Raw genomic sequence first — 16,219 nt, 5'->3', positions numbered from 1 at the left:
AGGGATGTAGCTCTGGGGCTTTTTGTATCCATAAAACTTGTTGTCAACCACTTTATCTGTGCCAAAATCAAGATTAATTTATCCTTAGCTCTTAGGGCAGTTTCTTATCTTTTCTTTAGGTCTTACCAATTGCTATTATAGCACCTAAAGTCTTAAGTAGACACATGAATATTCAAGCAGTCAGGCACTCTTATTACAGCTGAAATAAATAGAGTTGCTGTCATCACATTTGTGTGTTTCAACAATTAGCTAAGGGATACAGTTTAGAAAAATAAATGTCCATCAGTCATATTTGAGATGTTGGACAGTAAAAACAATAGTGGGCTATTTACTGTGCGAAGCAAAGAGAAAGAAGAAAGCCTTCTCTGTCACTAAACCATACATTTTCTTCTAAATTCTCTCCGTAAGTTTACCATGAGAACAGCGGAAACAGTCTTAAGTATCAAAACTGTGCCTTAGATTATTGAGTAATGGTGTGGGAATAATGTTAATAATCTCTGAAACCAAATCAAGTGATAAGCTGCATGCCAGAGCCACTTATTTTTCATATTTACTTTTGTATTAAAATGTAGATCTAGTACATTTTTTCTATGCAACACTTGTCTAGTAATTTCCTTCTACATTGTAAGTGCTAGTGAAGGCTTTCTGGTTTCTCACAAGCTAAATGCTTTTCTGTTTTAAATTTCTTATTTCTTTTTTTTTTTTTTTTGTATGTGAAATGCACTCAAAGATTAGTTCAGTTTTGTCATTATTTGAAGCTGCAGTCTGTCCCTGTTCTGCATTGATGCCCCTAGTACACCTCTTGTCTTCCTGCCCTCCACAAGCCCCCCAGCCCTGCAAGACAGTGCATGCTTTTTAACTAAGCTTATCGTCCCGTTTTGCTATAAATACTTCTACATTATTTTTCCTAGGAATTATCCTACTAAAAATGGTGCGTTACCATATAAGACAGCTGTAGATCTCTGAAAATGCTCACGCTCAAACTTTTCAAAGCAAGAATCTGGTGGCTCTTTGGAGCAGTGATTTACAGATTTTTTCCTGTGTATCTTGAGTTGATGAATTCCTTATTGCTTTGCCAGGGGTGCTACACTTTTATATAATTCCATTGAAGCCATCCGTCCTCTGAAAAATTTGAGTACTTGAAATGGTACAGATGTCAAATGCGATGGATTACCAGCGTTAGCATTTGATACAGAACCGCGATGCTGGGAGAGAGAGCAAGGCTTAGAGGCAGTTTCTGCTTCCAAGTAGACTGTTTAAACCATAGGACTCTGTTAATGTATTATTTATAAGGTCTGCTCCTTTACATTCCATTTTCCTCTCTGATTTTTGTCTTGTAGTGTTGTCCCTCAGACAACAGTAATACTGAACAATGACCGGCAGAATTCAATTGTAGCCAAGATGGTTGGGCAGGAAGAGCCCCTGAGCAGAGCAGCGGATTCTCTGGAAAATATCCTTAGCAAGTTAGTAGCGGTTACGGGAATCCTCCCCCTTCATTCCCTCCTTTAATAGATCAAGTCTCTGCAGCAATTTAAATGTTCTAGGTGGTAGTGTATGGGGTTACGTGGAACTGGTACTTGAATATTTTATCAGGCTGACTGCTCTGCCTACAGAGACCTTGTGTCAGAAGGCAAGGTATAGAGCAATGCTTCACTCTTGATGGGGTAAGAGTATCTTTGAGGATGTAGGATTAGTTCAATGTTAGTCAAAAGAAAGTGTCCACAGCTACATGTATTTTACAAGGATGCACAATCACATAGGAATGTGCCAAGATCCTGTATTTAACCAACTAAAGAAGGAATATGCAGCCACCCAGGAAAGCTTGTTAGAATTTACACTGTCTAAAGCAAATTTTAAATTAAGTGAAACTGGAGATTTTGGGTAGAAAATGTTCTTAAATAATATATTTTTATAATTTTTTTTTTTTTTTTTTTGGTTTGCACATTGGGCCTAGACTTCTCCATTGGTGCATATTTAGACAGTCCATCTGAAACTTTTTTCTTCTGCAATTTTCTTTCCATTTTATTTTGCTGGATAGCAAAAAAACCCAAAAAACTTGATTAGTCTGCTGTTGTTTTGAATGTGTATGTTAGCTTATGCCTGTTCTGCTCTAACCTTTTTGCATCCCAAGTGGATCTTGCAGAGAAATTAGAGACAAGCAGTTGGCATGGATGTATAAACAGCAGTGTAAGATTATAACTTGAGTTATGAACAGGAGTAGGCTTGTTTTAAAGGAATATACTTTTATAATTCATTTAATTTTGTCAGTCTTTTAAATTCCCTTATAATGATGCTATTCCTGAACAAGGATCGTGTTTTCCCGAAGTTATTTACTTTTCTTTTCCATAGTGCTGTTCCTGGACGTAGGCAGAACACCATAGTGGTGAAAGTTCCTGGGCATGACGACAGTCACAATGAAGACGGAGAGAGTGGCTCTGAGGCCAGTGACTCAGTTTCCAACAGTGGACAAATAGGAAGCCAAAGTATTGGGAACAACGTCACCCTTATTACGCTGAACTCTGAAGGTATGCTCATCTAACTGTAAAGCTACTTGAGCAGAGTAAATGTAGTGGTGGAATGAACTACGATTCAACTGGAAGCTTCAAAGGTCATACCACAGGTCCAACCTGGAATTGTTAGGCAGCACAGCAAGCATTGGATAGGAGTGAACCAATCTGAATGAGTTGTTTGTTTCATTTTTGCAGGTACAACAGCTAATTTAAAATACTTGTAAAAAGTATTCCCCACTGTAGCAGTGTAGCTTTATATTTTAAACCCTTTAAATTAACAGATGCAACCTGCATGGTTTCCTATCACCAAGTTGAAATATTGTTTCAGGAAAATAAATGCCTTCTCTGGGAAATAAAATTTACTGGTACTATTTCCTCCTGTTACTTACTATGGCGGTCCACTAGTGTAATTCTTATGAATGTAAAATAGTTATTTTAGCAACTGTAAACAATCTTTATGAGGAAATCCATATCAAAACCAGTGTTAACAGGATAGTGTGTAGTGTCAGTTTTCTGAAAATTATTTAGGTCTTGCATACTAAAATCAAATATAGTGAAATCTAAATTTTAGATTAGCCTTATGAAGATATTCTATTTTATGTGGTTGGAAATATTAGAATGAATGTTAGTTTGCTATATTTTAAACACAAACATGATACAAGGGACACTGAGTTTCATGTGAAAACAAGATGTGATAAATCGTTTTATGATTAGTTTGAAAGTATCAGTGATCTATTTTTTTTAATATAGATGTAATTTTGAACCCTAGACTTTAAAAGTAATGAAGAGAACTACTAAATTGAAAACATACTCATTGAATATTCACTTAAATGTTACTTTGGATGTGGTAGTTCATATTTATATTTATGTACAAGATAAGAGTAAGTTACTTCAGGAAGTTATTGGAGAGGAATGCTCTTAGGAGGTTACCTTTCTACTTAAGAGATGAATATAATGTCTCTCTTTGATCTCTAACATTGAAACAGAAGGCCTCTAATTTAGGAGTAATTCAGTTTCTTTTTCTTCTGCATGATCTCCAGCCACTGGTAAAAGCATGTTGGGTGTGAGCAGTTTAGAATAAAATTAGTGACAAGGGATTAATTCAGGATAGCCTACAACTGAGTATTTAAAAGTGTGTGCAAATATTTCAGAATTGACTAAAAAAATCAATGGGATGCTTTAAAATTTTGATACTTAACCTTGGAAGTCAGTCTGCTGACAGTCTCGTGCACCAAAGATTGTTTCTGAAAAGGTTCCTCTAGGGCATCCAAACCTAGGATTCTTCGACTTTTATGGGTACACATACAACATACACACATAATAAAGAGCTTTTAGGTTCTGTCCTGTTTGTATGTGGTGAGATAGAGTTGCTTCTGAAGGGTATTTAATTTTCGGTCAGTGGGGAATTAAAGGAGACTGAGGCTGAGGAGCTCCTCTCAAAAAAAAGAAAGATTGAATTGCAGATAGTGGTGATATTTTCATGTGAAAATACATATAAAATGTGCTCTTTGTGAAATCTGTTAATATTTCATGCAGCTCTGCCAGGAACAAAGTTTCTAGCACTAGGCGGGTATTTGTTGTATAATGCCCTTTTTGACTTCATTGTTTGGCACAGATTTGCACAGACAAATGGGATGTTGGCCTTCTATGCTGTTGTTGTGTATGTAAATTTTGAAGAAACAGCTAATCCATTAATGTCTTCAGATCTGATTTTCTTCAGACCTTTAGAACACTCATCCGTTAAAAATCTCTGAGATTGATGAATGCTTTGAGAATTGGATTAGTAATCCCCCACACCTACCTCTTCTTGCCCTCATGAAGATGAGAGGATTGCTTGCACAGAAGGAACGATAAGCAAACTAGCCTGCAGTATGTTGCAGAAATTAAATTATTAATAAAGGAAGTGATGAAGAATAATAGGTCTGTTGTGCAGACTCGTTTTCTTCAGCACTAAAAGGCAAAAGTTATAGCACCCATCAGCTTGCTTTCATAGTCTGTGAAAAAATTCCGGGTGACTTTTGAGCTTCTCAGAGGAATCTTGGTTGATTGTAAAATATGAGGGGCTGAGGATAGCAGACTTCAGCCCTTACGCACTGAGATTAAACAAGGGGTTTTCAGCATGATTCCTATCAGTCATCTTGTGTCTAGAAAGCAGAACTGAACCGTGTTCATAGTTGGGCTTCAGCTGACTTTGGATATGGCATTGACCTGGGGGTATTTTCACAATTAAGTTAATAGATTTATAGAAAGGCATTGCTTGCTCTCTGCTGGCTGTTTTCAAAGAGCATTTAATCACATATGGTATTTTAAAAAGTAGTTTTACTGCCTTTCTATTGCTGAAAAATAATTATACAGAAGCATGGAGCCTAGTTCCCACTTCCAGTAATAATCTGGAATTAGTTTGGGGTCTTCTGCTGACTGGCAACTGCCAGCATTTTGTTCAATCTTCAGTTGTATATTATTCTTTTGCATGTGCAGTAAGTGCATGTTCTCTCTTCTTTGAGGAACAGTTACTTGATTCGAACAGTTACTTGATTCTAACTCATCCATTTCACAAATGCAGTCAATGGTCTGCAAAGTGTTCATTTTAAGACATAGCGTTTATGAGCTGGAAGCACTTAGAGATACTTAATCTCTAATTTTTGTGAAATTTTGTGCCTGCCTCCCCTCTGCCCCCTCCAATTTCACTTTGGAACAATCAATCTCCTTTCACAAGGGGATGATAGCAGAAATACCAACACCTGATGTATTCATTGGACTGCAGTCCTAAAAGTGGTGTTCATGAAGCAATCTTGCACAATTGAAGATAGAACCCAGCAAGAATAGAATTAATCAGTATTGAATTACCAGTATGAAATCAAATTAGGCTAGAAGGCTTACTAGTAAGTGACTTACTATTTTTATTAATGTCATATTTTTGGCATAGAAAATACCAAGTGTATCCTTATTTGGCCAACTAAGAAATAGTGGTATTTTTCATTTAATTTTTAATTTTACCCTATAGATATTAATATGTCAAAAGTGATTAGTCTGCTGTTGTTTTGAATGCGTATGTTGCTGTGTGCCTGTTCTGCTCTAACTTTTTTGCATTCCAAGTGGATCTTATGGAGAAATTGGAGACAAGCAGTTGGCATGGATGTATAAACAGTAGTGTAAGATTATAACAGTGTGCTTTAGATGTAAAATTACTTTTCTGCAAGTGGGAGGATAATTTCATACTAAGATCAAAGCTCAAAACTCTATTTTACCAAACTTCTCCTTTTAAGAAGATGTCTTCCTCCAGAAACACTGAAAGAACTGAGTGCCAGTGATCTCATGATTTAAATGGGGAAGGGACATCAACTTTAAAAGTGATTCACTTTGAATCTTTGATTTCTGGAGTTCTGGATTGAAGCCTTAATTTAAATCCTAAGTAAAAAATACAGACTTTTTTACTGTACTGAAGCAAGGTACTGAACGAAGAAGCCCAAGTGTGACCCACTGTTGAATTCACATTTGCATGAAGTGAAAAAGCAGAAAGGTCTTACACCAGCAAACATAGAACCTACTAAACAAATCTATGTCCAGGCTGCTCTATTCTGGTAACTTAAACTATTCAAGCAATGCTAAAATGTTAATTGTAAGCACTGTCTTGTGTTACAATTATACAAACTACAAACACAAAGACTGTAAGGTCTAATTGACTTGATCATCACCCATCTCCTTTTCTTTTCTGATTTAGGAAAAAATCCCCTCCTTGTATTTTTAACACAATACATTAATGATGTTGAAAACAGTCCTCACTTTAACCAAGAGTCATTGTTTCAAACCAGAGATCTTTTTGTTGTATAATCAGCTTTGTTATGATCTTAGCTAAGAAGTTCTGATTTGGAAGAGCTTTAGGAGAGCTTCTACGACAGTTGTGAAACTCTTCACCCACAGTGCATGGAACTAAATTAAACCTGGTTAAACCTTCTGTTTTCTCTTTCTCTCTGTCTTTTGAAACATCGGAGCTTAGGTACCTCCTGTGTTGTGGCAGGAATGCAGTGAAGCAGTTTACATCAGGAGGCATGCCTTTGTGTATTGATATAAACAACTTTCTGAAGTGTGGCTTTCAGGAATTGGAAGTACCCAGCTGTACCCGTATTTTTAGAAGTCTTTTGTGTAGTTGTTACTCCCTGAATACATGAACGTGTCTGTGTTAGCAGAAATGTTTTCTGGAGGAAGGAAACCACCAAACATGAATTATAGCATGACCTGTCAAACTTTCAAACAAACCGTTTTACTGTGCAAGTATCTAAGAATTTGGAGAGAGGCTGCTTTTTTGAAAGGCTTTGGTAGATGAGAACAATGTAAATATGATGAAAAGTAATGTTTTGTGCTGTGCTCTCCTGAGGCGCTGTATGCTTTTTCTGTAAATGAAATGTATGCTATTTCTGTATAAGGAAACCCATGTTTAAAAGGCAGGGAACTTGTTTGTTTTTCACCCCATCCTCCCCAGCATGGTTTATACCTCTTTCTCATTTAATGGAATAAGAAACAAATATTTATCACCGAGAGGTGCTTATAGTAAATGTCAACAATTGGTAGATGTGTTTTTTCTCTTTTATAAGTCCAGTTAATTTTGACATGAATGTGTTCTTACTGTAAATTTTGGAGTACGGCATATTCTCAGTTTAAACCAAGTTGTGCTTTTTCCTTATCTTGAACTTTCTAAGTAGGCTTAAAATTGATGAGCAATTGATTTAATGAAGAACGCTTTTAAAACATTATTATTTGGGCCTGGTGTCTATGTGCACATTATTTTTGTAATGAACCGTTGCAGATTTTCAGGAACTGTTATAAAACCTGTGTTTGTCCATTTGTGAGGATTTAGTTGCTTGGTATATTAAATGGTCTATAATGCAGTGACTTTTATCCCTCTGTTCAGCTGTGACTGGGGCAGGATTGATATTTGTCTTAGGTGTATTGAGGCTGTGCAGAATTGTAACTTAAGTGTCACGGGCACCCTCCAACTTTGTACAGTTCACTGTTCTGTGCAAAGCAGATTGCACAGGAAGAGACGTAGTTGATGTCACTGGTATGGTTTTGTATATATATGCGCCAAAAAGTCTTATATACTAAACATTTTGAAATGTAGTTTAGTTTTTTAATAGTTGCATAGGAGTTTGTGCTAAGTGGTGTGGTGGCACACTTCTGTTTCCCTCTTCGGTTGTCAGATATTGCACTTCTTACACTTTTGGGGTGGTAATAGAAGGAGAAGTTTAGATGGTTAAGTTATTTTGAGGAGACCATTTTCCTGTGTTTTCCAGAACTCTCGTACATTTGTAAAGGTCTATGGTCTCTGAATTGGATTTCACCAACCTAAAATGCTACAGCTGATATTTAGTGACTTTATTGCATGGAACTTAGTTTGTAAATCCATTCTTTAGGCCTTCATATCTCTGAAGGTATTGGTACTCGTTAGTTATGTGGTATGTTATTTATGTTCAGGACAACTTTCATCCATACATTGTTGAGTTCTTTTGGGTTTTGCCTTCCACTGCAAAAAATAATACTGTGAAGAACATTAGATCCACACTAGTTTTAAATGACAGATGTTTTAAACCTATGATATTAAGTACCTATATTGTTTTCTGACTTTAATGAATTCTCCCGTAGTGGTATGTGGCTGTAATCCTGTCAAGGGTTGGTTTTCAATTGGCTAAGCTATATCTTGGCAGCTATACGCACTTCCATGCTGACCACAAATCTGTTAGAAAATATTCTGACATTCTCAAATGTATTTGTCTAAACTTCCTAACTGAAGAGTTTTAGCATTAGATGAAGGAAAGCAAGTTGCAGTAACTATGAACAAATAAGTTTCAGTAAAAAGGATGTGCATATTTTCAAATGATGGATGCTTAAAAGAAACCTTTTACGTTCTTAACAGATAACATCTGAGATGAAAATAACACTCTTCTGTCCAGGCTCCAGTTACCTCCCCTCTTATTTACTGTAAGGCCTCCTCTTTGGCCTTATATTCAGAAAACTGTTAGAAGTATGATTTTCCAAACTCATCATTTTAACCCCATCATCTCCCACTTGCATTCCTATCCCTACTCTGTGGCACTCTTGTTACAAAGGAATACCTGTCCTATACCATCTGAGGTTGCTCTGACTTCCTCAGCCATAGATGGGTTTCCTTGCTTGTAATGTTTCCACCAGGACTTTGTGCTGTTTTCTGTTTCCTTGTGAGGATAACTGTCCATAATATTTGCTCTTGAAATTGTATTTTCTTACCGTGTTTCCATAAAAGAGAGTCATAGGGTATCTTTCTTTCAAGATACATTCTGTAAGATACTCTTTCTTTTGGTGATGCCTGCAATCTCAGTATGTGTTGACACCTGCTTCTAATCTACCTATTGTCTTTTGCCTTGTCCTTGGGTTGTAAAATTGCTGGGTAAGGATGTTTTTCTGTACTTAGTACCTTCCACAACCCTTGATTCTGATGTAAGAGTGTTACATTCTTGGATTTATAGGAAACAGTCAAAAAATGTGGCTGTTGCTTACTTGTGTTTTCTCATTTGTTGGGTAAACTGCTTGGAATTCATGTAGAAAAGATCGCACTTCGTTCATAAAGAACTCTTTCTTGCTAAGTCTGGAGCTTGCATTAAAGAATAGTGCCAGAATTTTACGTTAAGTACAGTTTTACCAAGAAACATGTGCAAACAGCAGAAAGCAAAGAATAGATCATATCCAAATATATTTAAGAATCTTTTTGATAAATTAGTTTTGTGTGATCAGGCAGTTTTGTGTGTCCGTGTGTCCTCTCAGGTGTTGGCTTTCATTTTGAAAAACTTCGCAGGAACTTGTTCTTCAAAATTTCATATTAGAGTATGGATAAAACCAGAATTTGCTTTTTTATGCAGCTTATGTACAGGAAAAATAGTAACTTAAGCAGCTGCTTCAGTTTAGCTCAACAAAGCTCAAATGTTGAATACTTTGAATACAGTTCAACTAATGAATAAGCCGTCAAAGGCACTGTGATTATTCTGTTCTTGCACACTTCTGGAGGAGATCTGATGAGAGCATTTTTTCCCTTAATATTAGATATTGCTTTCAAGATACAAGGAGCTTCAAGATGTAAGGAATATTATAAAAATACTGTTCCTACACATATTCAGTATATGGTAGCATTTAAAATATTTAATCTGTGATTTATTGTACAAACAAGAGGAGCATCTGTTCCTAAAACATTAATGCACATTGTGTTATCCTTTTAAAGTTTTCACAATAGAGTTACTGTCCTATTTTCAATATGGAAGGAAAAAAAAAAAAAAAAGCCAGACCTCTCATCTTTGTGGTATAAGAATGTCCCATTCAGCATTACTATGTTGCTTTAAAAGCAGATATTTTTAAAAATCTCTATGCCAAAGCCAAGACTTTGAAATTATGAAGAAAGAAACACACTGTCCTTGTACATCCCAAGTATGTGAAATGCTCTTGAGCACAGCTTCATGAAAGCTGTTTTTAAGTGATACAAATAAAATGGCAAGAACCCCTGACTTGGAACTGGTTCAGTGAACTTTGCACTTGATACACTGACATATGATGTTGGAACCAATTAGGATAGTTTTGTGTCATATCTGCTTTCTCTGCATTCCTTTTACTGCATTTTAAGACTAAAAATACAGAATTAGAAATGTAAACGTGTATTTTTTGAGAAGATAAGGGAAAACCGATTCTACATAGTGTGTTAATTAAAGGACGAATAATATTTTTCCAAAGAAAATTGTTTAGTCTCACATTGTCTCTTCAACTTTGCATCTGAAACAGTCATTTTACAATAGTAGTATTAAAGAGTGCTCAGAATTTGCTTTCCAAATGTGAATCCAAGCAGCTATTTGTACATGGCCCAGACTTATCCATCCACAAGATTTTCCAGTTCACTGTAAGATCAAATCTCACATGTTATATGATCACTTGCAGCACTTTGCTTTTCTTGCCAAGCTCCCTATGACCAGATACAGACAGTGAGAATGAACTTTTAAATAGCAAGTTTTTTGTACCTGAAAAAGATATTATAGGTATCTGATGTGAAGACGATGAGACTTCAAGAGCTTCAGTGACTTGTTAAAGCCAAAGAGAACTACAGAAATTGATATATTTTATTTTTTTAAGTACTCAGAGTAAACAATTGAAGAACAGTTTCTTCCAGGTATCTGTCACAGTGATGTTTGAATTAAGTCTGGTCCACTGTGTAAAGATAACTATAACAAAGAGGCAATAAACAAGAAAGTGGGCAAAACCCCAATTAGAAATCTGTTTGGGTTTTTTTTTTTTTTTGTTGGTTTTTTTTTTTTTTCTGACATGAAACACCTTTTCTAAGGGTTTTAAAAGTCCACAGACTTTAATTTTCTCAACTTTATCTGGATTTTTTTTTTTTCTTTTTTAACTGATCATTTTAAATTAGATGATCACATAGTCCTCATTTTCTACTGCTGTTGAATAAATTCCTTGGCCTTCCATGAGTTATAAAGTAAGTGAATCTCCTTTTTCTCTCATGGATTTAACCATGTACTAGAGCTCAAGCCTTATTTTTAACAAACAAGTAATCTCACGTTATGCTGAGACTTCTGTGCACACCACAGTATTTGCTGAGACAAGTATGCTTTGTTACTGTGTGCCCATGTATGTTTTTTTGCCCTATGTGTTGTCTGTCAGACAACTAAAGGAATCACGAGTGCAGGAGAGTGCAGGATATATATTGACAGTATCTCAGATAGTGTAATGGTCTCCTAACCACAGGGTCTTAGAAGTTAACTGGAACTTCTAAGTTAACTTAGAAGTTAACTGCTAACTCCATTAGCCAAATCCTTTGTGCCATATGGAAGATTACACCTGGAGCATGAGGCTCTTCTGGCTGTCTCTTTTTATTTAATATATTGGAAATTAAATCTTTTTCTCCCCTCAGAATAGTCAGGCAAAGAACTCCAGTTCTATGTTGGTGTCTGATGTTTGTGGATGTGTGTGTATGTTGTAGGCTTCATTTGGCCAGGACTCCTTAGCTGCTTTTTATGGTGGGAGGTTTTGGTGAACATAGCTTTAAACTAGTTCTTGAACCAGTTTTAGCACCAGCTTTAAATCACATTGCTAGATATGTAGGTTAACATACAGCCTGATTATCACTCTGTTCCTTACATTTGATGGTTAGTTAATGAAGTCAGTGCTCTGTAATCTCAGTCACTACCCCTGCAAACCTCTGCAGGTGCAAAGGACTCTGGCTAATTGACAGAAGTTTGTTTAAAAAGGTGATGGTAAATCTTCTACACATCAGCCAAAATATTGTTTAATTTCTCTAGAAGTGGGTGTTTATGTTTGTAGGCTAGGATTTGTGGGGGTTGGGTTGGTTTTTTTTTTTTCTTTTTAAGGGTAAGTCATGTTTCTGCCATTGTCCTCTAGCTATGTTGTTTTTCTCTGCTGCAAATGCCAGATTTGCACTCAGCCTTGCTGGTAAAATAAACTACTCAGAATAATGCAAATTGTTAATTCAAGTGTTTATATGGGCAGGTGTTTCCTTTTGTTTTTCCTTGTTAAAGGAGTGACTAATAGCACCTAGTGAGAGAACGGAGCCTGGCTTTCCTTCTGTCTTACTGTTAATGCTCACGTCAGACTAGGGAGTGTATCCCAATGGAAAAATATGAGTAACAGTCAAGTGTCTGTCATCCCCCTGGGCAGGAAAACATACACATGTCCAAAGTGAGTCTGAAAGCCATGGCAGCTCTTGTCTGGTTTTTGTTCTCTTGACATAGTTTTTCTTGATACTACCCTTCAAGCTCACTTGTCCCGTTTCCATAGAAAGGCTTGTTTGCAGAGCAGCCCAGCCACCTCTCCTCTTGCATGTCCCTGCTGAAGCAGAAGAATGGTCAGCTGTGTGGTGAGATAAAAGAAATGGACTTAATACAGTAAAAAAGATTTGAAAACAGCATTGAAAGGCGGACTGCTTCTGGATTCGGGAGAATGGAGATAAAGGCAAATTTTCTGATCTTAAAAAAAAAAACCAAAACATTAAAGAGGAACTGGAAATTAATCTGTCATTGAAGTGAGCTTCTGCATACAGAGAAGAAATCAGATAAAAATGTCAGGACTTGTAACACGGGAAGTAGAAATGATCAAGAGCTATTTCTCTGGTGATACAATATTTGGTGTAAAGAAAGGCAAAGAAGTACCTTTCCACATAGCACTCAAAATGCATTCAAAATGCAGCAAAGCCATTAGGAAAATTAATGAAAGAAAAATACTTCAGAGCAAAACATGAAAGGTGTGTGATTAACTGAGTTACAGATGAGCATGTGCATTTATGCTTTGTTATTTTTAAGAAAAGTGTGTTCTTTGACCGCATTCGTCCTCCCCAATGCTTCACATGGTGGTTGTGTTTTGGTAGTCTTTAAGAAATATAAGAAGCTGTGTGTGGTCGTACAGTGCCTAGCAGAGTCCTGACTCGGTATCTGGCTATTACAATGTATATCCTAAATAACCTGACTCATCTAGATTCTATCTAGATATGACGTATAATGCTTGATAATACATGTAAAGAACCATTTCACTGAGCATAAGAGGCTGTTTGAATGCACGGAGTTTCAAGTGCTGAAGCTTTAATCAATAGCATTAATGTACTTAATTCTTCAGAGAGAACTTCCATCAAACTCCCTCTGTCTCCTTATTCAGTCTATTCAGTCTTCTCCTGCACCACTTGTTCAGAGCAGTTCTGCCTCAGTTATAACTAGCACTGTACTTCCTCTTTTCACCAGCATTTTGGTGTGCCGTTCTCATTGTATTTGCTCTGTGCAGAGCACCAGATGTGTTGGCAGGCTGGTAGGAATTTTCTTTAGATATGGTAAGGAATAGTTTAGCTTTTGTGCCCTCAAGTAGCTGCAGTGAGACAGTAGAGTCACGGTTAACTTCAGTCATGCAAGTTCCTCTTCATGCAGAATGATTATAAAGCAGATTCCCTTTCTGTTGATGCTTTTAGAACTGGAGAAAAACGCAAGAGATAATTTAATGTAGGGCTTGTCTTCATAGGTCAGAATAACAAGATAGTGTCTTTTTTTCCAGGCTGTTAGCAATAAAAGAACAGTTTCATGTGGCAGAAACGGTATGTTCTGGACTGCGTGCCAGTGAAAAGGAGGGGAAAAAAAGAAAAAGATTATTTTGCAAATTGAAAAAAATCTTAATAGTTTGTATAGGTTGATAGCATTTGTTAAACAAGCCTGCAGGTCAAAGGTGGTCCATAAGTAGCAACAACTCTTACATCTGATAGTAACTCTGTGAGCTGGGAGGAAGTAAGGTTTTGATAGGATATAGAATCATTTACTCAGACTTCCTAGAATTTCTTTGCCAAACTTCCACATTTATGTCAAGATGTTTTTGCTTTGCCAGCTCTTCCCAGATTTTTATAAAACAGTCAATTTATCTTCAGGAACAGACTGTTGTTTTCCCTGATAATGTTAACCAGACTTGTGGTGAGGCCAGACACAGCGGCATTCCAAACAAGTCATAATTAATCCAAACCACCTTATTTTTCAGATGGCACCTGGTACTGTGAGCAGAAAACAGCTAGTGTGCCCTGTTACATAGTTCAGGATAAAAATGTTTAAATAAAATATGTATTTAAAAATTGCAAGTGTATAAAAATATATTCTGAACAGAGCATTAAGTTCTGACTTCAACAGAAGTTTGAGGGACTAGCTGCCACATGCATCAACAATAAATATATTTCCTTACAAATTATTATAGTTGATAATCTGATGTTTATAATGATATATAAGTATTGCATAATCTAACATTTGCTTCATACTGTTTTTAATCACTGCAGTAAACTTACATCTGACATGTGGTATGACTCAATCCAAAGGTCATGTTGAAAAGTGTTTTTTAGTGTTTTAGTTGCTTTTAAGTTATGTTTTATTGCACACTTTTGGCTTGTACTCTGGTAAAATGCAGCCTGCTTAACCTGTGCCAGTACTTGGAAATAAAGATGCTGCTTGTGGGAGGTCATGTTAAACGTGAAAAGGATATGCTCATCTGTCTGAACTCTGTCGCCCCATTTTGTGTCTAGAAGGGTTATGGAAACCAGGGATTTGTGACTCTCTATATACCATGAAACTCTACTTTAAAGGCATTTATTGGAAGATAAATCATGTAATTGAATGACTTTTTTTCATTTTTACCATTCTGAAAGTGTGTGAAACAACAATGAAACATGATAAAACTCTAGTATGGAAGGACCGAGTGACTCCTAAGTCAGGGAGCTTTGTTTTATCCCACAAAGTTGAGCAAACATAGAAATGAAATCCAAATGGTCTGTGTCAATGAGCATTGAAATAGGACTGGAATGTTGTTCTATCCAGTTCCTGTAGCATTGTCAAGATTTGTACTGGGAATTTTGTTTTTTATCTGGAATGAGAGTCTCATCCCAGGTCCTGTGTTGCATCCACCACTTCCATAGGGATTGGTCATCCTTATGAACTCCAGTTCTAGTTTCTGGTTAGTCTGGAAGGCACCAACTTTTGGCATTGTACTCAAGAATTAATTTCAAGTGAGGGCTTAGTATTCCTCTTAAAAAGAATAGTTATTTTTCCTGCCAAACTGAGAGGCTGGGGGGACAGAAATCGAAGTTATTTATAGATAAATGTATGTGTGTATGCACAAGAGAAGTTAGGGATAGTTCTGCTGCTAATAACCATGTGCTTGAATAGAAGATGCAGTTGGCAGATGATTAGTGATTGATTCGTTATCTTTATGCTGGGCCTGTTCCTTGGTAAACTGGTTGTTCAGGAAATAATATAAATTACTGGCCAGTAAATTTGAAGACAGACCAAAGTTTTGATTGGGATCTCTGGCTATTTTTGAATGATAGCTTGAAATACTATCTTAAAGTGATTAAATAAGGTACTGCTCACTATTGATTACAATTTAAATTCTTAAATTTATCATCTTGCTTAGACTCATTTTGATCTGATACTCCTGGGGGAAAATGTACTTCAAAGCTGCTAGATTGCTGAAGTTAGCTGTCCTTTAAGAATATTATGGAGCTGCAGTAATCTGCATTTTTAGGGGATGACTAACTTGATGAATGAGAATGCTGTGACTATAGTGTGTTCTTTCAGCTGTTGGCCTCTAGTAAGAGACGCTTTAAAAGGAATCTGAGAGCGAGTTAGTCATCTGACTAATTGCACCAGTTCCCCATGTAAGCCAGAACATTAATGGCAATAACTTTGGTCACCATTTGGTGGGAATTTGAGGGTATCTGTGGCCAATCTTGTGATCCTATTAGTCATGCTACATTTTAAAGAGGTTTATGGAGACTATGAAGAAAACTGGAAGAGCTCATGGTAACTTAAGAAGTGCTGACTGTAACTTGAATCTGACTGTTTCATTCTGTGCCACATTAGAATTTGCACAATCTCTGTTTTTAGAGGATTACCCCAATGGGACATGGCTTGGAGACGAAAATAACCCTGAGATGCGGGTGCGTTGCCCCATCACGCCTGCTGACATGCTGCACATCAGCACAAACTGCCGCACAGCCGAGAAGATGGCGCTGACATTGCTTGATTATCTCTTCCATCGGGAAATTCAGGCCATTTCCAACCTCTCAGGCCAGGGGAAGCATGGAAAGAAGCAACTTGATCCTCTCATGATTTATGGAATTCGCTGTGAGTATGATACTGAAACTTTTGAATTTA

General features: G+C 36.7%; 1 protein-coding gene across 4 annotated transcripts in view; it reads left to right on the top strand.

The window, feature by feature from the left end:
• The window catches only part of BANP (BTG3 associated nuclear protein), a 153,906-nt gene that overhangs the window by 41,978 nt on the left and 95,709 nt on the right, over window positions 1–16,219 (top strand). For all 4 annotated transcript variants that reach the window (XR_003989205.1, XM_030470514.1, XM_030470513.1 and 1 more), the window contains exons 5-7: window positions 1,341–1,463; window positions 2,350–2,525; window positions 15,950–16,189. Coding sequence is in view for 3 of the 4 variants with exons in the window: in XM_030470514.1 (XP_030326374.1) it covers window positions 1,341–1,463; window positions 2,350–2,525; window positions 15,950–16,189 (539 nt within the window). In the remaining variant the exon portion in view is untranslated. The remainder of the gene's footprint in view (window positions 1–1,340; window positions 1,464–2,349; window positions 2,526–15,949; window positions 16,190–16,219) is intronic.

Source organism: Strigops habroptila, chromosome Z (assembly GCF_004027225.2).
Source record: "Strigops habroptila isolate Jane chromosome Z, bStrHab1.2.pri, whole genome shotgun sequence".
Classification (NCBI taxonomy): domain Eukaryota; kingdom Metazoa; phylum Chordata; class Aves; order Psittaciformes; family Psittacidae; genus Strigops; species Strigops habroptila.
Note: the sequence above shows the minus strand (reverse complement) of the source record. Positions and strands in the feature narration are given on the sequence as shown.